The sequence below is a fragment of the Candida dubliniensis genome, chromosome 2 (genome assembly GCF_000026945.1).
Source record: "Candida dubliniensis CD36 chromosome 2, complete sequence".
NCBI lineage: Eukaryota > Fungi > Ascomycota > Pichiomycetes > Serinales > Debaryomycetaceae > Candida > Candida dubliniensis.
This window is the reverse complement of record NC_012861.1, coordinates 1,725,784-1,752,548: the sequence shown is the minus strand read 5'-3', so window position 1 is coordinate 1,752,548 and position 26,765 is coordinate 1,725,784. Positions and strand designations below refer to the sequence as shown.

Sequence of the window (26,765 nt, the reverse complement as noted above, 5' to 3'; positions counted from 1 at the left end):
CTAGAGTTACCAAAACTAGCTAAAACGCCATAAAAAAAAAAAAAAAAAAAAAACCATTTCTATAAACATAAACAAATGATAAATCAGGGTTGAATCTTTCTTAAAAGAGATAAATTCATATTTATTATAATAGTTTTAAATGGATTTAAACAATTCAAAATTATAATTGCAAAAAAAAACAGAAAGAGGGAATCGACACGAATGAAAAAAAAAAAAATAGTATGTACAAACAATATTATTTTGGTGGAAGCATGATCATGTAATATCATTAATAGTAGCTTCTTTAGGAGTTGATAATAATGATAATAATTCTTTATCCAAGATAGGAATAAAGCACAACAAAATACAAAACACAAAAGAAATGTTGGTGGTTGAGAAAACATTAACTCAAAAAATCAATTTGAAAAATCATACCGAACCCTTTAAACATTAAAATATAATAGAAATAATTATTTGCAATATCATCTCTCTCTCTCTCTCTCTCTCTCTCTCCCCCTTTAAGAAAGAACCATATAATGTATTCAATCAAGCATCCAAAAAACAAAAAAGGGGAGTCAATATGAATTCTCTTGATTAATCGAACCTCTTTAAAAAAAAAAAAAAAGTAAATGAAGGAGTGTATAATTTCGCAACCAATTTAATTTAATTTAATTTCGTTTTTTTTTTTTTTTTTTTTTTATTTGTCCTTTTTTGCAATGTTTATATGAATAAATCCTATAATGATGGTTCTATTCAATTATTCACCTGCCAATTTAATTTAATTTACAAAGAAACAACACCAAACTCTTTTCTACTTTTATTTATGTACGACCAAGCAAGTTAAAGTATGAAAAGTAGACAAGGGCATTTGTTACGCGTTAAAAAAAAAAAAAAAAAAAAACACTTACCGGCTGTACATTCATTCATTCATTCCTACGTGTTCCCCTGCAGCATCCCATCACCACTTGGTTTTCATCCTCTACTCTTTAAGTATAATTTTATTATTTAAAAACACGAGATACTCGATTCATTTTCATATATGTATATATATGAAATGTTTTCCACGAACTTCACCAAAGGGCAGTGCTTGTTTTGGCGATTTATTATATTCAAATATATCAAAGGAATTCAGAACGGCTTGATAATCGTTTACAATTTACAAAAATACCTACAAGATGCATATGAAACACAACAACAACAACAACAACAACAATAATAACAATAACAACAATAACAACAATAATAACAATAACAATAATACTAATGGCTATGACTATGACTATGAATATAAAATATGAATTATAAATATTAATAATATGGAGATGAAGAGGAGGGGGGAGGTTACATAATAATAATTACCACCTTCCCTTTAAACTATTTTCTTCACTTCTTTCTTCCCTTCTTTCTTTCTTTCTTTCTTTCCTTCTTCCCTTTTTTATGGATTAAAATCAGCTAATCTTTTATCATCATGAGAATTTCTATCAATATCATAATCATCAACTCCTGACCAATCAACTTTAATTTTCCGTATATTACTCATATCAGTATTTTTCAAAAATTTACTTCTTTCTTTATCCCAATTATTTTGAACATCTTCAAAAGCTTTATTCCATACTTTATCATAAACTTTTTTAATTTTAGCTTCTTCTTGTTGACGAACTTCTTCTGAAGCCATCCATTCCATATGTTTCAAATCATCTGATGAAGGTTCATAAATATGCCAAATGACATAATGAGGTAATCCTACCACTGAAAATCCCATTCGTTTACTTAATTTCCCAAATGCTTCAGTTTCAGCATGTTTTTCAAATGAAAATGCTGGGAAATGAGATCCTTGACGGAATACATTAGCTTTAGTTAAAATAGAAACCCCACCAATACCATCTAAATCCATTTCTACTTCGGGATCACCATAAGGATCTCGAAGATAAGCTAAATGAGGTCTCCAAGTTTGATATTCAACATAACCTTCAACAATACAAGCATCTTCATCTAAAGTATCGGCCAATTGTAAACCTCCTTCACTTTCTTGCCAAGAATTTAAATCATAAGGTTGTTGATTACCTAACCAATCGGGTAAAGGACGCCAAACATTAGGAACAATAACATCTTTATCATGATGCATTAAATCTTCTAAAATTGTTGGTGGAACAGTTTCAACATCAGCATCTCTCCAATAAACAAATGAATGATATGGTTTAACTGCTACTGTCCAAAGCCAATTTCTTGCTCTAGCCATTAATTTTCTTCTAGGACCTTGAGCAGCAAAACCATGACGATCAGAAAATCCTTGACCAATAACTTGACCAAAATCTTTTTCAAAAATTTCAATTTCTCCAAATGCTAATTTTGGATCTTTTTGAACTTCCATTAAATGACGTTTTAATTCTCCCATTGTATCATCTTTAGAATCTGATACTAAAAATGCTAAATCAATTAAATTATGTGGATAAGTTAAATTTTTCATATGAGAGAAAAACATTGGTAAATGAGGTGCAGCATCACGTAATGGAACACAAAATAAAACTCGTTCATCATATTGCCAACCATTAGCTGAACCTTTATAATTGGCCAAATCATAAAATTGTACTTGAGATGTATCAAAAGTTGATAAATTAGGAGCATATCCTGATTTAGAATTAGATATTTGAGTATAAATTGTAAATAGAGTTATTATTCCAATAACAATACTTACAAGTAATGTTCTTAATGAATAAAATTTTTGGAAATAACCTTTCGATCGATATTTCTTGTCAATATCATCATCATCATAATCATACGGTGTGACCAGTGGTATTGATTGTGTTGACATTTTGTGTTAAAGATAAATGCAAAAAAAAAAAAAAAAAAATAGCGACTGTTGTTCTTGATTGGTGAATACGATGAGTTAATCAAACAAATAAAATAAATAAATAGTTGGTTGATTGGTTGATTGGTTGGGTGGTTAAATGTCAAGCAAAAAATTGAAACAAAATAAAGAAACAAGTTAGCAAAATCAAAATGAATAAGTTTATAACTAGTTATTATTAGTATTATTAATGTCTTAGTTGTTATTAATAAAAGTATATATGTTGAATGAAATATAAATGTAGAATGCAATAAAGTGAAGGTTTGAAGGAAATGAAACAAATCAGTGACTTTCTATAATTATAACTTGTGGTAATTGTTATTGTATTATTTTTGGTTAACCCGTATAAAAAAATTTTCTTTTTTTTTCTCTCTTTTCGCCCTTTACGTTGTTTGCCTTGTTTGGCCTTGTTGTATTCAAGTTTTCTACTCAATTTCATTTGGCACGTGTTTATCACGTGCTTGAAACAGAATTTATTTATTCACCTCATCTACACGACTCTAATTATAATTCTTTGCCAACAACAACAACAACAACAACAACTACATTGATTATAACTACCACTACCACTACCACTACAACCATAGTCCTTTTGTTACTAATTAACCCCAGTTAGTTCTACTGCTACAACTCATAATAATTTATGTTTGTATTTAATTATCTTATACTATTGCCCCCTTTTTTTTCAAGACCCACATTGCCCCCTCCCCCCTTTTTTTTTTTTCTTATTCTTTTATTATTTTACTAAAGAATTTCAACTAATGTACATTTATTATTATAATTATATCAAGGGGGGGGTGAATGGTTGTTCTAACATTATTATTATTATTCAATGTTTGTGACGTTTGTGTTAATTTACTAAATTGAATTGAATTGAATTGAATTGAATTGAATTGAATTGAATTATTGTGACACGCGTCTTGATTATTCTTTGTGTTCCCATTAATAAACCCAAGTATGCACATAACCATCAAAGTTGAAAACATGAAAACATTTATTCTATACTATTTTACTTTACTTTAGTTTAGTTTAGTTTACTTTACATGACAGATACTATAGATGTGCCATCTTGAAATCTAGTTCTAAATACTCGATTAGCATTAGTAAACATTCCTTCTTTTAATGAAACAACAATAAATTGTGAACCTTTAAATCTTGTTTTAATTAAATGACCAATATTTTGGGTATGAGAAAGATCTAATGCAGCATCAACTTCATCTAATATATACATTGGTGCTGGTTTAAATTGTAATAAAGCCATAATTAATGAAAGAGCAATTAATGATCGTTGACCACCTGATAATTCCACTAAACTTTCTTTCCAAACTTGACCTAATTTAACTTTAACTTCAAGTCCTTTAGTTACATCCATCATATCAATCGGTACTAATTTAGCAAATGATCCTGGTAATAAATCACTGAAAATGGCTCCAAAATCTTTTGAAACTTTTTGATAAGTAGTATTTAATGTATCACGTTTATAACCATTCAATTTATTAATGGTATTAACAATTTTACTTTTATCTTTTTCAATTGTTTTCACCATGGTTTTCAATGAAGTTTCTTTTTTCTCAACATTTTCAATCATACTCATAATGTTTACATTTACTTTCCGTCTCATACTTTGGAATTTCTCTTGTAATAATTCCAATTGTTCTCGAGTTTCTTCAATATCAATATTAGGATATTGATCCATTATATTGGTGACCATTTGATTATCCATTACCCATTCATGTTCACTTATAATTTCATCTAATCTAATTTTCAAATTTTTCGTGATATTTTGTGATTTTTCTAATTCATGAGTTAATTTTTGAATATCTAATTTTGTAGTTGACATTGTTTCAGTTTTCAATTTAACAATATTAGTTAATTCAATGATTTCTTCATCTAATCCTAATAAATTGGCTCGAGCATCATCTAATTCCGATTTAATCATGGTTAATTGTTCCATTAATTCTATTTTGGTTTGATCTTGTTGTTTGATTTTGTTAGTTAATTCATCAATTTGATTTTTCGTCGATACTAATGCTTCTTGTTTACTATTCAATTCAAGTTTTAATTGTTCACTATCAATTTGTGCCGCTTGAAATTTATCAGTTTGACTCTCCAAAGCTTGTTCTTTAGTAACAACTTGTTGTTTTAATTTAGCTACTTCTTTTTTCAAACAATTTATTTTCGACCCTTTATCATTATTAAATTCAGTAATATCTTTTTCAATAGTGATAATTTCTTGTTTATATTCAACACATTTCTTTTTGGTGGTTTCAATTTCTTCAGTTAATCTAACAATTTCTTGTTGATTTAAATCATTTTGTTTCAATATTAATGCTGCTGGATTATTATCCAATTTTTTCTCCAACAAAGATAATTCATGACGTTTTAAATTAATTTCATTTTGTATACTTCTAGTAGAACTAATTAATAAATCCATTCTTGATAATTCTTGTTTGACATTTTGTAATTCAAATTCAATTTTTTTCAATTGAATCATTAATTTATTATATTGTTGAAGTTTTAATAAAATTGTGGAATTGTTTTTCCTTGACCCTCCAGAAAGATTCCCCTCAGGATCATATATATCACCTTCTAAAGTAATTGATCGACTCCTAATTTTCGGATCAAAAGTTACTGCTTTAGCTGAATTGGGATCATTACATATAAATGTGGTTCCAAAAATATATTCCATAGCTTTATGTAATTCATCCTCAAAATCAATCAAATTGAGAGCAAGATCAACTTTACCAGGAGCAACTTGTTTAGCATAATCAATAACTTGATGATCTAAACTACGGGAAGAAATTTTATCCAATGGAATAATTGTCACCCTTCGTTTCAATTGACCTTTTTCTAATAATTGTGAGGCAACATCACTTGTATCAACAACAACATTATATAATCTACCACCAGCACACACTTGTAATGCCAATGCCTTATCATGTGAAGTTTCTGGTAAATTGAACAATTGAGCCACTACACCTCTTACTAATTGATCATTAAAATTAGGTGAAGGTCGATTATATTGGAAATCTAAATTCCCAATTTCTCGTCTCATATGATTCAATTGTTGATTTAGTTTATTTTGATGACTAATTAATTCTGATTCTTGATCTCGAAGTTCATGTATTTTCAGTGGTTCAAATCCTAATTTAGAATCAATCTCAGCTTGTTTTGATTTAATAAATTGACGATGTGTTTCAATGGCAGATAATAATGTTTCATTTTCAGTTTTAGCTTTAGTCAATTTCATTTGATCACTTTCCATTTGTTGTTGAAGATGATTTATTTTAAGGGTAGAAGTTTTAATGAAATTTTCTGAAGAATTTAATTTCAGTTTCACTTCATTTAATTGTGTTGTATATCCAGATGTAACATTCCCCGTGGATGAAATCCCCGTAGATAATGTTGATAATAATTCTTGCTTATTGGCATATTCTTGTTTTAATTGTAATAATTCTTGATTTGATTGTTTATATTCATTCTCTTGATTATCGAAAACTGTTTGATTCAGGGCTAATTGTTGTTTTATTTGTTCCAATTGTTGGCTTAATTGGATATGTTTGGTTTTCTCTTCAGTTAAATTATCCATAGCAATATCTCTTGCGGTATTTAATCTTGTCAAATCATTAGATAATTGATTTTCTTTAGCTTCTAATTCTTTCACTGATCCATTATCAGCTTTCAAATTCTCTTCCTTTCTAGATTTGACTTGATCTAAATCTTCATTCAAATTTTTAATTTCATGATTCAATTTATCAACTTCTAAATGTAAAGCATTCATTTTAGTTTCATGTTGATTTAAAAATTGGGAATGATGAGTGAAATTTTTGGATAATGAAGTATAATCACAAGCAGCAATAAGTCTTGATAATTTTTCTAAATCAATTTGTGTTTGTTGAAATTCAAGAAAATTCCGTTTTTCATTACGAAGTTTCTCTAATTTAGGTTCAATTTCTTCCGATAATAAATTTCTAATTTCAGTTAATTTAGCTTCTTTTTTAGCCATGGTTTTCTGAGCTTTATCTTTCCGTTCTTCAAATGTTCTTGTACCGGCAGCTTCTTCAATTAAAGATAATATTTCCAGTGGTTTCATATTTAATACTTTAGTGATTTTCCCTTGCATAATTAAGAAATTAGGATTATTAATATTTAATTGTACTGATTGAAATAAATTCAATACCGTTTGTTGTTGAGCTTTATGACCATTAATTAAATATTTCGATGTTCCTCCAAGTATAATTTGTCTAGTGACACTAATAGTTGGGCAATTTTCAAATCCAATAGGTGATTTGGAGACTTCACTATTATTGAAAACAATCGTAACACTGGCTTTAGTTACACCAGCTTGTCCTCGTTTATAAATCAAATCTTGTAAATTGGAAGCTCTAACCGTGGACATGGAAGCTATACCTAAAACAAAACATATGGCATCCAAAATATTCGATTTCCCCGATCCATTTAATCCAGTAATGGCATTAAATTGAGCATCCCAATTGGATATCACTGTACGAACTGCATAGGATTTAAATCCATCTATTATTAATTCATCGACCTTCATCTGGCCAAGAAGCTAGATCTCAAAAAAAAAAAACAAAAAACAAAAAAAAAACTGGATATTGTTCTGAATTTGAACTAAATATAATTACAATTATGTAGCAAGTAACAAATAAAAATGAATGAAGTTAGTTGTTGTTGTTGTTGTTGTTATAAGAAGATGGGGTATGGCAAACGCGTTCAAAATCTTCTCTTCTCTCTTTCAATTGTTGATCTTTTAAAAGCAAAACAAAACAAAACAAAACAGAATTGTTACGATTCACACTACCTTTTTTTCTTCTTCTTCTTCTAACCTCATCGAAAGTTGATTTGAGATCTATCACCATTTCAACCAAATATTCTTTTGACCCTATTAAGATTCCCACCCCGCTTCTTTTCACTATAAATGTTGAAACTTCAAGAATTCCATATACAGAAATGTTATGGGTCCAAAATACTAAAACACAATTTTTACACATCTTCTAGTTTATTATATAATAAATTTCCCATTCAAAGTCGACGATCAAAATTGAAAAAATCCACTTCTACATCCACGTCCACGTCCACTTCTACATCTAAATATGATAATTCATTTCTCAAAAATATATTTCAAGAAAATAAAAACAATAAATTGAAAATTGAAAATCAATCCCAAAACAACCCATCAAGTAAAACTGCAGGATTGAAAAAAATTCAAACTCTTGTTAAATCCAAAGTTAAATCTCGAAGTATATTTGATTCTTATGCTAATTTAAGAATAGATATTACTAAACCAAATGATGAATTGGTACGAACAATAATTAAAAATACCACGACTATGAATAAAAGAAGGTTCACTAATCCAGCTAAAGAATGGTTGACTCAATTTACTAAGGAAGAAATACAAGAATTGGAAGATTTTTTGAATGATGATTTAACCACTGAGGGAACAATTAATGAGCAAACTATGGAAACCCCTATCAAAGTTGGTGATTTAGTAACATTAGGATCAGAAAGTTTACGTTTATATTTAGTTACATCAGTACCAAAATCTTTTAGTTCAAAAATTTGTACTTTTTTAAGTGATAGAGGTGAAATTATGTTTGCTCCCTTTAATGTTATTGGATATCGATTTTCTGGATTAATACCTGAAAAATATCATAAAATTATTGAAAAATTTGTTGTTTTAGAACAAAAATATATAGATATTCCTCCTATTGGTGTTCCTGATGCAATTTTTTCAAAATCAATTGCAGCTTTACCTAAGGGACTTCAACATCAGAAAAATCGGAAAAATAAAGGAAATGTGGAACATGAAGAAGCTACCAATACCGATGCCGATGCCGATGCCGATGCCGATGCCGATGCCAATCCTGATGAATCAGCATATTTGGATCCTAATGATTTTATTGTCCAACAAGCAGCCTCACAATTATTAACAAATACTGATGTTCAAACATTTATTGTACCAACTACAGTACGACATATATATGTTCCAGCATTATTGCAAATTTCTAATGAAGCATTTTGGAAAATGGGACCAATGCATCAGAAATTAGAAAAGTTACATAGAAGTTTACAAATTGATGATGCTAATGGAGAATTTAATACCCCAAGAACCGTATCAATATTTGAAATATTAAGCAAACTCAAAGAACCAAACAACCCACAACCATCAACCATAAAATTAGGTAAATCACCAAATAATCTGATAGATTTTGATCAACGACAATATAAAATATCTGATGTTATGGCAGTATTATCATTGTTGAAAAAACAAAGTCATTTATGGACAGTTTTACCATGTAAACTGTCTTTTACCCCTACAAAAGTGACAATATGGCCTCTTGCACAAACTAAGGAAGAAGAACGAACAGTTGAGTATTTGAAAAATAATCATGGATTAGATGAAATAACTGCATATTGTGGTCAAATTGCATTAGGTCAAGAACCAGTTACTAAACCAGTATTTTATCATAATGTCGAGAAAATGTTACGGGAATACGTTAATGGGAAATATAAAGATGATGCATCGATATCTACTACTTTAGTGTCACTTTTACGGAAAGTTGATAAACATTTTATGGAATTGGGAATACCACTTAAACAAGAAGCTTATAAGAATGAATATTCATATGGTAAAGCTTATGATTTACTCATTAAATTGAATAAAGATATTATCGTGAATCCTTTATTATGGTCTGAACAAGCTAACTTACCCACAGAAGAAAATGCATCGGCCAATACGTTGACAAAACAAAAGTTTTACAATTATATGGATCAGCAACATGCCAATGGAACCGCCAATGGAACCGCCAATGCAATTTTACAAGATACTATAGACGCTGAAATGTATAATGAAGATCCATTACATCATTTGAGAAAAAATATGAGAAAAGTTCCTATATATTGTATTGATGATCCCACGGCACATGAAATTGATGATGGGATTTCAATTCATGAAGATCAACAAGATTATGTTGTTTCAATTCATGTAGCTGAACCAAGTTCATATATTAAACCTAATTCAATCATAAGTTCTTTAGCGTTTGAAAAATCATCGACTAGTTATATGCCTGATACTGTATTTCCGATGCTACCTAAATTAGTATCAGATATTGCTGGATTAGGAATCCCCAATAAGGATACTCGAACATTTGTGGTTCAATACCGAATTGATAAAAAAACCGTAGATGATTATATTTCTAATAAAATGGTCAATAAAAATTATGAAGCTGATAAACTGTTGTTAGACCAATTAATTTCCCAAATAAATAACAGTAGCAATATCGTTTTCGCTACTGTTTCTAATTTCCGACAAGGTTTTACTTATGATAAAGTCAATGAAGTGTTGAATGATGAAATGAAAATAAATCAATATAAACAATTGGGCCAATCCAATGATCTTGATTTTAACAATTTAGTGAAACTTCAATATATATCTTCATTACTTTGGGAAATTAGAAAATCTAATTATGCCTACGCAAATGGTGGTAATACCAATTTAACTGTTAAAAAAACTGACACAGTCACCATCAGTACTGAATTCTTCCATGATGAAAATGAATTACAAATGAAACTTTCTAATTCAAATAATACAATTTCTATTAGTTTTGCTTCCATGGAAAGTGCATCTATCAAATTAGTTACCGAAAATATGATTATTGCCAATTATTTAACGGCAAAATTTGCTACTGACAAAAATATCAAAATATTGTATCGATATCTTGATCCTAAATTCAATAATGAATTATTGTCCGAATATCAAAAATTAATGGAATTATTTGGTACTAATGATTCAATCCCTACTGATCAATTAACACAAATGTTCCCATTTTTCACTAGAGGTTTAGTCACTCATACACCGCAAAAACATTTACTTATGGGATTAACAATGTATTCTAATATAACATCTCCATTAAGAAGATATATTGATTTAGTGAATCAATGGAAAATTCAAGATTATTTTTTGGGTAAACAATCTATATTGGATAAGAATATTCCAGGAATTGCCAATTATTTGAATGGTCAAGGAGAAATCATTAGGAATATTCAACTGAGAGCAAATACTTTTTGGCAAGGATTATTTTTAAGAAATTATCAAGATTTGGAAAACAACTCTAACAATTTGATTGATTTTAAATTGAAATTAATTACTAATCCGAAAAAGGGAACTACTGTTGGTGTATATATGCCAAATTTCCGTTTTATTAATGCTCATGTTGAAGTATCATCAGAAATGTTAGAAGATATTAAACTGGGTCAATTAAAAGTTGGTGGATTGATTGATTCTGATAAATTACATTTAAAACAAGTTGATTTCTTGGAAAATGAAGTAATTTTTGAATATAAATAGAGCAGAAGAAGGATGGTAAAGTTCATGTAAATAGAAAGAACTCAACAATTGGAAATATTATTCAGTTGTTGTTTAATAGATATCCTTTTTTTTAATGAAATTCAAACTAACGTGTAAGGATAGCACCAAAAGAAAAGGGGGTTTAAATGATTTCAGTAACGTCAAAAAGTGTTAATGTCAAACAGAATTATGATTTAAGTCTTCCTCTATTTGAAATAATTGGTCTGGTCTATTGTTGTAAAGATTTGAATTGAGATGTGAATACAAGAATTACTACAGAATTTTTCACCAAAATAAGTTGAAAAGCGGAAAAAGGGGAGTAAAAGCAAACAAAATATTTATCATTGTTATTTCACATCACGATAGGTTGAATCACGATTATTGATAAACACTAGTTAATTAACCCAATTCTAGATATTGATAAATATTTATTACAGTTATGTAAATGCAATTTATATGTCGGACGCTACCAGAAACAAGTATCTGACGATCCTGCATATTTCGTCATATTTTCACACATTCTTAAAATGTGTTAATTATCCCAACATTATCAATTATACGTGTTCAGAATTGGTTGCAAAGTTATCAACTCAATATCTACTATATAAACCTTTACACTTTCTCTACATTTTTTATATTTTTTATATTGACTTTTCTTTTAGAATCAATCAATACTTTTTTTATCATTTAGATACATCTTTCATCTATTAATAGATTATCTTTCTATCAAATCAAAACAAGACACATTCACGTGCCAAAAAAGGTTATAGAAGGAACTTCAGAAAATTAATTTTCTGATCAATTATATTAGTCGAAGAAGTAAATTCAAAGTCATAAAAATCTCAATTGATTCAAGAGTTAATAAATTAAAGTGTTCATAAAAGTCATAAAAATCATAAAAAAAATCCAACAAAACAAAAATCCAACAAAAACCCATAAAAAAAAAAATAATAAAATATTATAATTAATAAAATTGCAAAAAAAAATAATAATTTTATACACATTTTTAAAATACACTTACACAAATTTAGCTGCAAAATAAAATAATACTAGCACAAAAAAAAAAAAATGTCATCCGAAAAAGCTGAAAACATTCCACTCCCACCAGAATCATCTGAGCCATCGGGATCCAGATCACTGGAAGACGTTATGCTGATGTTCAAGGTTTTAAAAGAATCAGTCGAAGTCATGAATCAATCCGTCAATGCCAAACTTGCGGCTATGAATGACAGAATTACAATTCTTGACAATAATCAAAAAGCTTTCATGCCAAAACAAGAAAAAGATATCGGAAACATTCTTCATAAACAAAAGAAAGAAGAAACTGATGTCAAGGATATTAAAACGGTGGTTGGTGAAGAAAAAGAAGAGATCCATCAGGTTGAAGACTTTGTGTTGAAAGAACAACAAGAGTTACGTAATGTCGAGAAAACTGTCTTAAAAGAAGAGGAAGACTTACAAAAGATTCAAGAATCCATTACCAAAGAAGCAGAGGAGGTACAAAAAGTTGAAGAATCAACCACGAAACAAAAAGAAGAGTTACATCAAGTGGAGAATTTTATTTTAGAAAGGGATCAAAAGGTAACTAAACTTGAAGAGCAAATTAATCGCATAAGCGATAGATTAAATGCCCAGAGAGCGAGCACTCAATATCCCCAAACAGAAGCAATGGGAACCGCAGATCTGAGATCCAGATCGCAACAACCAAATATTGGAAATACCCTAGCACAGGATCTTGCATTGATCCCCAATTTAGATCCAGAAATGGCAAGATTAATCAAAGGTTACTTACCATTTGTCATATTGCATGAAATAAATGCAACAGGTGGCCCAGTCGGCAAACCACCTAACTTTAGACCGGACCTTGTCATCCAAAATCCAAATGATCCAGACAAAATTCAAAAACTCATGCGTCTCCAGTCTTACATGCAACTTTCATTAGCTCCTTATCATCTTTATCCGATGATCTTAGAACCTTATCTTCAAGGAAGATACATTGGATACATTGAGAGCGCAAAGATGAATCCAGCAAATGGAAGGGAATACAGTTACTTGGATATTTTAATAGCATTCGTCAAGGCTTCACAATTAGAAGTCGGAAATGCTAACACCCAAGTTGAATTATTCAAAATAATTCCAATAGCAGGACAGACTGTTGGAGATTTTATCGACCAAATCCAAAAGAAATACAGACAGTTAAAACAATACAGTAATGTATTTGTTGCTGTAAGAGCCCATGTATTCTCCCATTGTCATAAATACTTTCCGGATAAAATCTATGAACCAGAATGGTTAACAAAAACAGAAGCAAAATTTTGGAATGATTTAGATCTTATGTTAGGTCTGGCAGTATTTCAGCTGTTAGATTCCTCACTGAATAGTAATGTTAATGCTATAAATTTCAATCCAACTCCATATAACATCAATCAACAATCAACATATGATGGGAACCTGAAATCATTATATGATAGAAATCTGAGAACATCATATGAACGGAATACTAACTCATTATATGACAAAAATATCAATTCATATTCAAGACCAAATTATCCTAAAACTTTTGATAAATCAAGATTCAACAACACTCCATATGGAAATAGTCAGATTTATTATCAAAATACTTCAAATTCTTCCATTAAATACAACCCTCGTGGATACAACCCTTTCAACAATAACCAACAAAAAGGCAAACCACCATATCGGACTTATAGACGAAGAGGATATATTTGGAATAAGGGTAGAAGATCACCAAAGATTTATGAATTATCAATCGATCCTCAATCCCAATTAGGACAAATTGTTAATGATGATGATACTCTCGATCCAAATTTGTATCAGGTTGATTTAATCGACAATGATGAAGAAGATTATCAACACTTTGAAGAGATTACAACGGAAGAACCTTTCGAAGAACAACAAGATCAGGAATTCGACTTCCAAATCAATGATCTTCAATTATATGAAGTAAACATTACTCACTTTGCAACCCCTGATAAAACCCACAACCCTCGGATTTTATTAGACAGTGGAGCTGAAGCAAATTTTATTGGTAAACAAATCCTTCCTTGGTTGGAAGATAATGGTCTCCTTTTCAGTGTCACTAAGTTACGAAGAATAGCCACAGCTAGAACCGCATCAAATTTGTCTCACACAATTGAATCAGTAGCAATAGTTAAAATTTTTGATGTATTTTTAGAATTCTATATCTTGGATCACTTGAACAAAGTTATTATCGGTCGTCCTACTTTACAAAAATGGAACTATCACCTCACAAAGGAGGGTGAATTCATTCTGATTAACAATCAACGGTTTCATATTCACTCCCTTCAACTCAAAAGTGAAGAGTCGTTGGAACAAATTAGGGAACGATTAAAAAGGGAATTTGCTATTAAATACCCTCAATTATTCCACACAAAATTGAGACCCCCACCCCCTAGAGAGTTCCAATACCGTATTCAATTAACTGACCACACACAAATATATTGCAAACCATATAAATGTAATCAAGAGGAACAAGCTCTCATAAAAGAATTCATTGATGAAAAATTGGAGGCAGGTGTCTTAGTCCCAGCTCCGATAGATGCCTGGTTACACCCCATATTCCCAATTAGGAAAACCAATGCTAACCAATCCTCAACCAAGATAGCTGTTGATCTAAGACGTCTCAATAAGGTCACCGTAAGAATGTACACTTACCCAACTGACACAAAAGATTTATTATCATCACTAGCAAACTCCAATTATTTCTCAGCTTTAGACTTGAAAAACGCATTTTACCAGATCGCCATTCATAAGGATAGTATCAAGTATTTTGGCATCTCCACTGCCGAAGGAAATTTCTGTTTTACCACACTTCCTTTTGGAGCCATTAACCTGCCGGCAATCTTTACTAATTTCGTAAGGAAAGTTTTGACAGGCATCACTAATACATTCATATATATGGATGATATATTGATACATACAACCACATTACACCACCATATCACTATCCTCAAAACCATAATGTGGAGGTTACATCAAAACAACCTTCAATTAAATTATAATAAATTAAAACTTATTCATACGAAAATTGATTTTCTTGGATACTCAATTCAACCTGGCAAAATCTCACCACAACCAGCAAAGATCCAGGCAATTCAAAATTGGCAGATCCCCACTACCACAACACAAATCCGTGCATTTGTCAACTTTACAAACCACTTCAGGAATTTTATTCCAAATATAGCCATTTATACAAATCCGTTAAATGAGTTATTGAAACACAACAATGGCAAGAACATAAAAATTCAACACACTCCAGCATCAATCAAAGGTTTCAACGAGTTAAAAAATGCAATCATTGGTCTCCCCACCTTACACCTCTATGATCCCACGTTACCGACTATAATCTTCACAGATGCCAGCAACATGGTAGTCGGAGGTTATTTGTGTCAACCAACATTCCAAAATGACAAACAAGTACTTGTCCCAATTGCCTTTTCATCCCATAAATTAAATGAAACACAAGGTCGCTACTCGGTTATGGAGAAGGAGCTCTTAGCCATTATCGTCATATTGGAAAAATTTAGATATCACTGCAACAACACAGTCGAGATCTACACAGATCACCAGAGCTTAGCATCACTTTTGGACAAGAAAACCACTCCACCACCAAGAATAGCTCGTTTTCTCGATCTCATAGGTTCCTTTTCTCCTCACGTATATTATTTGAGAGGTAAACAAAACTTTGTTGCTGATATCATCACAAGGTATCAAACACAAAATATTACAGAAATGGTAGATGAAGACAAAATATTACAAAACACCTTTACAATGGATAAACCAATACAACAACCACCCCAAACACAATTAGATGCCATTGAATTAGACAACCTTAATGAATCACACATCCACACTATTCAAAACTTATTGGAACAACAACAACATCATGCACCTGACTACAACAATGAAGAATTGCCACTCCAACTGTTTAAATTAATTAACGATGACCTATACGTAATCATTAACAACCAACTTTTACAATATCTTCCACGACATGAGTACACTAAAGCTTGTCAAACAATTCATGACAAACACCACCCATCAACCAGAGTAACAGATTATTTATGTACGCTTGCATATTGGCATCCTGATCATCTATTAATTGCTACAACAATTATAAGCAAGTGTCGCTATTGTCAGATGAACACTTCAATTCGTGAAGCCATCCGGCCATACAGACCACTCGAACCAATTAAACCGTTTAGCAGATGGGGAATGGACTATACGGGTCCCTATTTCAATACAGAACAAAACAGATACATATTAGTAGCCGTGGAATACGTCACCGGTTTAACGATTGCTGTACCAACAATGCACAAAGACACCAACCAAGCCATGAATCTTGTGCAAACGATTATCCTGATTATGTCAGCACCTACTGAGATTGTCACTGACCAGGGTGCCGAATTTTCTTCCGATGCATTTAAAGCTTTATGTGAACACAATCACATCAAACATCATATTACTTCAGCACACCATCCCCAAGGAAATGGAAGAGTAGAAAAAGTAAATCACTTATTGAAAAAGATTTTGAAGGCATTAACAAATGATACCATGCATGAATGGGATTTGAAATTATATAACGCTTTAAGAATTTATAATGCTACTCCTACAATATTCAACTACACTCCACTTTATCTAGCACTTGGAATTGAACCACACCATAACTTAAATCAATTACAAAAAGATTTAATTGAAAATTTGCAAAGAGATTTACCCCCAGAGGTCCAATCTACAGAAGAACATGAAGACAACCCAAATAATGAACAGCAAGAAGAGGGCAGAGAACAACAACTTTCAAGGGAAGAACAGGAAGATGGCAGAGATCTTGTACATTTAAGAATTTACGAATTGGAAGCAATAAAGAGAGCTCGCAAGGTACACACAAATTTGAAAACACGAAGAAATGCAGTTCAAAATATGTTAAAGGAACCATATGGAATTCCAGCACCTTTTACAAAAGGACAATGGGTATACAGAATTAGAACTAAAGCACGTAAATATGAATCAAATTTTGATGGCCCATACCAAGTTCAAGAAGTATTAGGTAAAGGTGCATATAAATTGAGAGACATCACTGGAAGAGAAAAAGGAATCTATAATCAAGACCAGTTGAAGTTAGCATATTCAGCAGACAACGATCCAATACAAGTTTTCAGTTCGTTTAATAAAGAATATGATAGAGTCCAACAAAAATTGTTAGATAAAATGCAAGCGGAAAGAGACTATGAATTAAGCTGCTTGTCATTGCAACAATTGTTAGATGAAATGCCAGCGGAAAAGGATTATGAATTAAATTGTTTAACATTACAACAATTACACAGGCAAAGAAGATTACTTGATATATCCAGCTGTCTCGACTCCAAATCTGAAAACAATTCGCTAATCATTGGAGGAAAGGGTAGATGACGATCCTGCATATTTCGTCATATTTTCACACATTCTTAAAATGTGTTAATTATCCCAACATTATCAATTATACGTGTTCAGAATTGGTTGCAAAGTTATCAACTCAATATCTACTATATAAACCTTTACACTTTCTCTACATTTTTTATATTTTTTATATTGACTTTTCTTTTAGAATCAATCAATACTTTTTTTATCATTTAGATACATCTTTCATCTATTAATAGATTATCTTTCTATCAAATCAAAACAAGACACATTCACGTGCCAAAAAAGGTTATAGAAGGAACTTCATATCATCCATTTCCACACGACCTCGTAAATATTTTTTTTTAGGATTTGTTGATTTATATAAACAACAACAACAACAACAATATACTTGAGGTTTATCTTATTCTATTCAACAACAACAATAACGTCCATAATGGAAGAGACTACTGATTATCCTTCATGTTCACTTCAAAATTCATTTATATCAACATTAGATCATTTACCGTGTGATATTGTCCGATCACTTTGGTTAATTCAATCATGTAATTTGAAAATTGATAAATATAAACAAGAATTAAATGATTTATTAGAGAAATATACCACCACCACTACCAACAGGGAACCCAGTCCTATGACTTCACATTTTTTAAAACGAATAGTGGAATTGAAAAAACGAATTCAATATTTATCACGAGAAACCATTCAAGAATCACGAGCCATGAATAATCAATTAATTACTCACAAATTGAACTTACTAGAAGAAATGAATCAATTAAAGAAAATCGAAATAAGTAAACATAATTTAATTGACGATGTTGAAATGAAAGAATTAAGACAACAATTGAAAACTCATTATAATGAACATCCATTGGTTTCTCAAATGGAAGCTGTTCAAGAACAAAAAGATTTAATAACAAGTTCTAATGATAAGAGTAAAAGTAAGAGCGATAACGGTGATAATACTAATGGTATTTCAAAATCGAAAATTACAGAGAAACCAGAAAAATCAAAACTTAAACTAATATTAAGAATCCCTAAGCAAGATAAAGTTATCAAACCTAAGAATAAGAAAGTTGTCAAGAAATTAGAAAAGAAACCAACATTACAAAAGAAACATACCAAAAGGAAAACAGATATTACCAAAGATGATAAGAAATCAACCAAATCAAAGAAGAAAGTTCAAGAAATAATAGAATTGAAAGAAGAACCAGGAGCAAAATCAGAGGAAGAAGAAGAAGAAGAAGATAATACTCTTTATTGTTTTTGTAAACAACCATCATTTGGTAATATGATTTCTTGTGATAATGAAAGTTCATGTCCAAATGGAGAATGGTTTCATTATAAATGTGTTGGATTGTTAAATCGAGTGGATGCATTGAAGTATACAACGGGGAAAGAAAGTTGGTACTGTTCTGAGAATTGTAAATCTATGGCTTTGCTGGCAAAACAGAAAAGTGAAAAAATCCTGAAAAAGAGGAGGAAACGAAGAAACCATTGGTAGTTTAATTAGCTTTCCTTTAATAAATCGTTTATATAGTTGACATTGAATGAATGAAAAAAAAAAAAAAAAGCTGAAGTTTATGATTTGTGATAATATCTCTTCGAATCCTCTCTCCATCGGACTAACAAATTTTTTTTTTATTTCATTTCAAATCTTTGAGATGAGAATGAAAACAACCTTAAAACTACTCTACTTTACTAACATTATTGAATGTGTGGGATTTTACTTAAAGTAGCAAATAAACCATTGGATGTACCGTCATGTATTCCACAACCATTAAAACCACAACACAACGACCACCAGAACAACAACAACAACAACAACAACAATAACTTTAATCATCAGCAATGGGAAACTTTAGACACCAACATTATACAAACATTTTTAGATAAAGGATCAGAATTAAAACCATTAACTAATCAACAACTTTATAAATTAAATAATTTATCTCATTTAAGAGAATTAAATAATCAATTATCAAAACTTAAAAACAATGTGAAAACATTATCATCACCAGATTTAGAAAATCAACGACAGCAAGATATTACACAATTACAATCACAAATAGATTTGATTTCCAGAGACGATGAAACTGATGGGTTATTATCTGATATGCAACAACAAGAACAAGGTTTGGATCGGATGATTTATAATATATCTAATAGAGGTCCAGATTATTTAAATTTCAGTCAATTCACCACCACCACCAATAATGGAGATGAATTTTATTTCCAGACATTTCTGGCGATATTATCATTACGACAACCATTTACTAAGCAACCAATTTTTAAAGATCAATTTGTATTACAATTCAATGGAGAATTATATAATCAAGAATGTTTACAAATTAATGATACACAATTTATAATTGATAAATTACATGAATGTTTAAAAGTTTGTGATGATAGAACTAATGCTATTTTATTAACTTTAAAATCACTTAATGGAGAATTTGCTATAATTTTAATTGATCTATTGGAGAATAAAATTTATTTTGGTCGTGATTCTATTGGGAAACGTTCATTATGTTATGAATTGATTGATAGTACTACTGATAATAATAGTAATAATAATAAACAAATTACTATTAGTTCTGTATCAAGTGAAGGATTTATTGATTGTGAAAATATAATTTATGAATATAATTTAGTGAATAATAGTTTGGCAACACATAAATTACATGAATTACCGAAATATATCAATCCAGGAATTGGACTTATTGATGAAACTCGTTTAGTGGAAGAACTATATGATCAATTGAAAAAATCTATATGGAAACGACAAGATTCTATTCATCCTTTAATAGAAGACAATAATCAAGAAAGTAAATTAGCAATATTATTTAGTGGTGGATTAGATTGTACTATAGTGGCCAACATAATATGTCAATTATTTATCGAGAATGGCACCAAAACCCCAATTGATTTATTAACAGTAGGATTTGAAAATCCTCGAACTAATCAAAAAAGTAATGATAGTCCTGATAGGAAATTAGCCATTAAATCATGGTTTCATTTAAATAAACAATTCCCGTTGATAAATTTACAATTGATTGAAATTAATGTTGATTATAAATCTTGGTTATTACATAAGAATCGAGTACAAAAATTAATGTATCCATATAATACTGAAATGGATCTTTCAATAGCCATTGCATTTTATTTTGCTTCTTCTAGTTGTCTTGGAAGTATTATTTCGAAAACTATTTTAATTGATAAAACCATTGATTGGGAAACATTTATCCAGTCACCAGATAAATATATCACCAAGGTTGAAAATTATCAATCTAAAGCTAAAGTTTTATTTAGTGGATTAGGAGCTGATGAATTATTTGCTGGATATTCACGTCATGAAGCTATTTTCAATAAGAAAGAAAATGCCAATACTTCTAATCAGAATGGTCATCTTTATAAGGAATTACAAGAATCATTGAATTATGATATATCAATTATTCATCAACGTAATTTAAGTAGAGATGATCGAGTTATTAGTTGTTGGGGTAAAGAATTACGTTATCCATATTTAGATCAAGATTTTATTAATTGGGTTATTCAAAATATCCCACCAGAATTGAAATTCAAATATGAGTACACTCTTTTTAATAACAAAAAGAAAAAGTCTAACAACAATAACAAATTAACATTTATACCAACAAGAAAGTATATTTTAAGACAATTAGCTAATTATTTACAAATGCCATATGTATCATTAGAACTTAAACGAGCAATTCAATTTGGAGCTAAAAGTGCTAAATTAGAAATTGGTCAAAATAAAACTAAAGGTACTGATAGTCTATAGATTTACCATGGACATGGACATGGACATGGAATGTAATTCAATGAGGAGAAGTTGAATGTGGCAATAGAGTTTTTGGAAGAATAGAAATAAACTAACTATATATATATATATATATATTGATTGAAGATGGGGATCAAGTTTCAAAAGAATTACTTAAAAGGGAAATAAATTAGGCGAAGACCAATTGGGCGTAAATCAAACCAAAAATTAGAGCGAGGGTTGAGGCAAACGTTTAAATTTGCTTTTTTCTCCCCGACCATCTCCACCACCACACTTTAAAGGGGAGAGGAATTTTAAGGTTGAATAATCTTGTGATAAGATAAGTTGAAAAAAAGGGGGGGGGGGTGAAAGATACGCCCCAACTATATATATATAAGCATAGAACGTTATCGTCAATATGACATTAATAGACATTAATAGAAATTAATCAAGTATATTAAGTTACTCCTTTTTTTTTTCATATTTTTCAATCTATCATAACCAAGTGGTATTACCAAGATATTCATAATCTAAGATAGTTAATATTTTCCCAATAACCACCATGACTACTCGATCATCAAGTTCTTCTAGTGTTGTTTTAAATGATTATCTTGCTGCTTTAATATTAGTATTTGTTGGTTTAGTAGTAGTTGTTAAAAAATTGGATAGTATAATCATTGAATTACAAGCATTAAATTCAAATCTTAAAGTATTATCTCCATAAAGAGATTAATCTGGTTTATCAGTTTAGTATACAGACAATCAATAGCAATAGTTTTGGTTTTCCATTTATAATATATATATGAATAAATAAATAAATAAGCACCCATAGATTATAATACAGGCCTAAACATATACATAGCTATAGTATCAAGCTGCTGGATATACTTTAATATGTAAAATTGAACCATTATTTATAAATAAAAAGACCCCCCAATTACGTCAATTTATCTACCCATTTAGGTTCAATCACCAATACTTTACAACTAGTCAATAAATTCTCTGGTTTATCAATAATCAAATCATCATCACTCCCCTGTTGGTTGTTGTTATTCAATTTATAGACTTCACCTTTAACCCAACATTTCCTACCGATTTTTTCTAAAACAATACATTTTATCATTATAAATTGATTAGCAATAGTAGGTTGTTTATAATCAATATTTAAATTAGCTGTAACTCCTCGTTGATTTTCAAAATTAAGAAAAGCTAATCGACAAGTTAATTCATCTAATAAAGTAGCTAATAATCCACCATGAATTATACCTTTATGACCAGTCAATTTATGACCTAAATGGAAAAATGTCACCGAATAATTCAGCTCCAATGGTGATGAGTCAATATCTTTATGATTGAGTAAATATTCATCATTAATAAAATATAAAGTTTTAGAACGAAGATTAATTTTATCATCACCAATAAGAGTATCACCAGTTAAATTAGGCATGATTCTTTCAATGATTTTTGAAGTTTCATTATTGGTTTTAATAAAATTTTCATATTGATTAATAATATTGATATATTGTGGATGAGAATTTAATTCAGATTCAAATGAAGAAGAAATGGAAGGGGAGGAGTTTGATGTTGTTGGAAGTACTGTCATTATTAATGATATTAATGAGGGTAATTTGAATTAGAAGTATATTCAAAGGGTATTTATATATTTACAATTCTTCTTCTTCTTCTTCTGATGTCAAATTTAAACACCCGTGGATAATCAAATTAATCTTTTTCTCTTATCGTACAAATCGTATTCTCTGCGGGGGGTGGGGGTCGGGAAGAAAAAATGGAACGAATTACGTCTAGTTCCATCAACTGGTAGCAACACAAATAAAGGGCTCAAGTCTTACGCAACTGGTAAAGCTAACTAAAAGTGAAAGGTTATTATTAATAACAATTATTGTAGATTGAAAAGTAAATATTGATACTCACTTACAATTAATATCTTTTTCTCTACACTAGTTAGTCCTTGTTTAAGTACCCTTTTACAAGCACAGTCAATCTCGTGGACTGTATTTTTATCAACTTTAGAAACCAATATTGTTAATACAAATATATGTATACTAGGAATGAAAAAAAATCAAATCAACTCAAACAAAACTAAAGTAAAAATGATATATTATATATATATATATATATATGTATAATTAAAAAAGAAATGGAAACGAACAACCCCCCTATCATCATTATTATTATTTTTATTATTAAAGCCTCTTATTCTTGTCCAAACCCAACTGTTTCTTCAACTGCCAATGTTAATTTTTGTTTCAAACTTTCATAATCAGTATAAGGTGGTAAATCAACTCTATTGAAACATGTATGAGATTTAGGTAATTGATTAGCTTCACCAGCTTTTTCAATAGTAAATCTTCTTGGTCCATCACTACCTTGTAAATCTTTAAATCCATTAACCGGTATACGTGAAGTACCAGTTGTGAATTGTAATAATCTTGCTTTTTGTTCTGAATCCCATTCATTAACACATTTCCAAAACCATTGTATAACTTGATCATTTTCTTGATAACCACGATAATCAGTATGTTTTTTCCAATCTTCACAATCAATTTCAGCTAATCCACCAATTAATAATTCTAATTCACGTTCATCAAATACATTGACTAATTCTTGAGGTATTAATTCATTAAATCCATCAATAAATGCTTTAAATTGTTCTTCAACTCGTTTACTTATTCTCCATTCGGTTATTAATTCAACATATTCATGTTTATTTTCTTCTGTCACTTCAATATCTCTACCACCAGGTTTTAAATCAACTTCAACAATTTCTCCGAAACTTTCTTCTTCAGCACTAAAAGTCAAATCCAATATATCAGTAATATCATTATCTAAAATCCATTTTAATGATCGATAAAATTCAGCATCAACTCCTTCCATATCCTGTAGCACCACTTTTTTATGTAACATCATTTTATATAATGCTCCAACAAAGAAAGCATCCAAAAATCTTCTATGGAATACCCCTAATCCAACAACACGACCAATAAATTTAAAATAATTCAAATGTTCAGGATTAATACCTGAATTAGGATTGATTTGTAAAGTATAATTATCATGTGATGAATATTCAAATAAACAATAAAATGGATTGAACATATCATGAGATAATAAGAAAAAGAATTCACGAGAAACTCCACCATAATCTAACCCTTCTTCACCATCAAATTTAATCATTAATCTTTTCTTCAAATCTTCAGGAGTTTGTCTCATAATTTCTTGATATGAATCTTCAAATATATGATCTCTTCTTACTTTAATATGACATTGTCCTGGTAATATTCTTAATGCTGGTTGAGAACGGAAATATATAACTTTCCTTCTGAAATCACGTTTATATTGTGGGACATTTTGATCTAATGAAGATGGTAATCTTGGATCATCCCATGTAGTAGTTTTGGTATTATGATCAACAAAATAAACACGAGCAGTATTGGTCAATCTCATTTCCCAACCGGAAGGTAATGGTCCCAATTGACTCACAGGTTGTTGTTGAATGGTGGTGTTAGGACCAAATGTTCTAATATATTGTTGTCGTCTTGGATCAACCCATGTTGTTGTTCTTGTATTATGATCAACAAAATATGGACGTCCTTCAGTAGTGAATCTTTGTTCCCAACCCGATGGTAATTCTCCTAATCCACTTGTAGTGGCACCTGAAGCTGCCATTGAAACAGCTGCTGCTGGATTAACTGGTGTATTAGCACCTGATGCATTGACAGTGACATTACCACTAGTAATGGAACTTCCATTGCCTGATCCAGTTGGTAAAGGTGAAATAGATCCTTCACCAGGTAATGTTCTACCACGATGTTGTCTTCTTTCAGCTTCAGTTTCTGATTGTCTTTGTTGACCTCTTTCAGTTTCGGATTGATCTAAAGCTGGACGTTGCCAAGTTGTAGTTCTAGAATTGTGATCAACATAATAAGTTCTTCCAAAATTGTCAGTTCTACGTTCCCAACCAGGTGGTAATCTACCATATTGATCTTCAAAAGATGAATATTGTCTTACCCCTCCTGGTGTTGTTGTTGTTGTTGTGGTGGTGGTGGTGGCAGAGGCTCCTCCTTGATTCAAACCTGTTGGAGGCACTGACGAAGTTGGACCTAATCCATTAGCTGAGGTTGTAGTAGTAGTTGAACCAATGCGTGAAGCCCCACTACCACTAACTCCTCCATTGATTGTAGCAATATTATTGGAACTACCTCTGGCAGTGGAAGTGGCGGTGGTAGTAGCACCTCCATTAGAATTTCTATTATGAGATATAACGACAATAATTTTCCCTGATACCGCCAAATTTTCATTAGATTTTTTCAAATCTCTAGTTATAGTTTCTTCAGAACTATTTAATGATAAATCAATAACATCACCAATTCTAACATTAATAACACCAAGGAAACCTTGATCTTTCTTTTTAAATTTTTTTTGATCAAATACTTGTATAACTAATATAGAATCTTCTTTAGCTTGGAAATTGAAAGTTTCATTCCAATAAGGATTTAATGTTTTTTTAGCAGTTATAGTAGTTTTAGTTTGAGACCCATCAACTGTCAACACGGCAAATGGATCTGGTTGACGGAATACATCTCGTTTATATAATGATTCAGCAGCAACAACTTTGACGTTGATGGTTGTAGTATTGTTGCTCCTTGATGTTGATGTATTAGGAGCCATTATTTCTTTTACAACACAAGTTTACTTGTTGATGGGATAAAGGAAGGGGAAGAAATTGACTTGAACTTTTTTTTTTTTTTTTTTTTTCTTTTAGAAAAAGCAAATTAAATTTTTTATTATGAGAGAGACAACAGAGAGAAAGAGAGAGAAAGGAGTGTGAGTGTGAGTGAGAGTAGAGAAAGAATTATTTGGAATAGAGTCTGAGAGAGAGAGCGTTGAAAATTAATGACAACACAAAAATTTAACAACCTGAAATTGAAAACTTGTTAATTGACAATCATATTTCAATTCAATCCCAGCTGAGAATATTGCAATGATCTATATATTGTTGTTAATGTGAATATGTTAAATAAAACTTCAGGACTAAAGTTAAATGAAAAGTTAGAGAACAGAGAACAGAGAACAGAGAATTGGGATAACAGTTTGAACTATAAAGCAATTTGAGAAGTTAAGTACAACAAGAGTTTGGTTACTGCAATTCAATACCCAATTTCATATAATCAATTTATTCAAACATGGAAAGCTCTTCTGTAATTGCTTCTTTTCCTTTTTGTATTATCCTCTAATTCATCATCATCAAAGTTTGTGAATCTAGAATTCTTTTCTTTTTTTTTTTTTTTTTTCGGTCGCCTGCCTGCCTATCGGTCGTGAGCTGGTATAAACAT

At 30.4% G+C, this 26,765-nt stretch overlaps 8 protein-coding genes across 8 annotated transcripts, besides 1 other annotated feature; 4 read left to right on the top strand and 4 right to left on the bottom strand. All coding sequences in view use genetic code 12, as the record gives it.

Annotated features, from left to right (window-relative positions):
* Window positions 1-1,414: 1,414 nt before the first annotated feature.
* CD36_22700 (aminonitrophenyl propanediol resistance protein, putative) lies at window positions 1,415-2,791 on the bottom strand (the record flags this gene model as incomplete). Its single annotated transcript, XM_002418699.1, has 1 exon — window positions 1,415-2,791. One exon carries the CDS (start codon window positions 2,789-2,791, stop codon window positions 1,415-1,417), a length of 1,377 nt encoding a protein of 458 aa, XP_002418744.1.
* Window positions 2,792-3,866: 1,075 nt separating this feature from the next.
* On the bottom strand, window positions 3,867-7,385 carry CD36_22690 (component of condensin complex, putative; the record flags this gene model as incomplete). The annotated part of the gene is made up of 1 exon (XM_002418698.1): window positions 3,867-7,385. The coding sequence occupies one exon, from the start codon at window positions 7,383-7,385 to the stop codon at window positions 3,867-3,869; it is 3,519 nt and encodes a 1,172-aa protein (XP_002418743.1).
* A 381-nt stretch (window positions 7,386-7,766) lies between these two features.
* CD36_22680 (exoribonuclease II, mitochondrial precursor, putative) lies at window positions 7,767-11,195 on the top strand (the record flags this gene model as incomplete). The annotated part of the gene is made up of 1 exon (XM_002418697.1): window positions 7,767-11,195. The coding sequence occupies one exon, from the start codon at window positions 7,767-7,769 to the stop codon at window positions 11,193-11,195; it is 3,429 nt and encodes a 1,142-aa protein (XP_002418742.1).
* A 484-nt stretch (window positions 11,196-11,679) lies between these two features.
* Window positions 11,680-17,939: a mobile genetic element.
* Window positions 12,345-17,645, top strand: POL94 (putative retrotransposon tca3 polyprotein; the record flags this gene model as incomplete). The annotated part of the gene is made up of 1 exon (XM_002418696.1): window positions 12,345-17,645. The coding sequence occupies one exon, from the start codon at window positions 12,345-12,347 to the stop codon at window positions 17,643-17,645; it is 5,301 nt and encodes a 1,766-aa protein (XP_002418741.1).
* A 130-nt stretch (window positions 17,940-18,069) lies between the features above and the next one.
* On the top strand, window positions 18,070-19,137 carry CD36_22660 (chromatin modification-related protein, putative; the record flags this gene model as incomplete). Its single annotated transcript, XM_002418695.1, has 1 exon — window positions 18,070-19,137. The coding sequence occupies one exon, from the start codon at window positions 18,070-18,072 to the stop codon at window positions 19,135-19,137; it is 1,068 nt and encodes a 355-aa protein (XP_002418740.1).
* Window positions 19,138-19,347: 210 nt separating this feature from the next.
* Window positions 19,348-21,435, top strand: CD36_22650 (asparagine synthase, putative; the record flags this gene model as incomplete). The annotated part of the gene is made up of 1 exon (XM_002418694.1): window positions 19,348-21,435. One exon carries the CDS (start codon window positions 19,348-19,350, stop codon window positions 21,433-21,435), a length of 2,088 nt encoding a protein of 695 aa, XP_002418739.1.
* Window positions 21,436-22,351: 916 nt separating this feature from the next.
* On the bottom strand, window positions 22,352-23,017 carry CD36_22640 (conserved hypothetical protein; the record flags this gene model as incomplete). The annotated part of the gene is made up of 1 exon (XM_002418693.1): window positions 22,352-23,017. The coding sequence occupies one exon, from the start codon at window positions 23,015-23,017 to the stop codon at window positions 22,352-22,354; it is 666 nt and encodes a 221-aa protein (XP_002418738.1).
* A 611-nt stretch (window positions 23,018-23,628) lies between these two features.
* CD36_22630 (E3 ubiquitin-protein ligase, putative) lies at window positions 23,629-26,100 on the bottom strand (the record flags this gene model as incomplete). The annotated part of the gene is made up of 1 exon (XM_002418692.1): window positions 23,629-26,100. One exon carries the CDS (start codon window positions 26,098-26,100, stop codon window positions 23,629-23,631), a length of 2,472 nt encoding a protein of 823 aa, XP_002418737.1.
* Window positions 26,101-26,765: the final 665 nt, after the last annotated feature.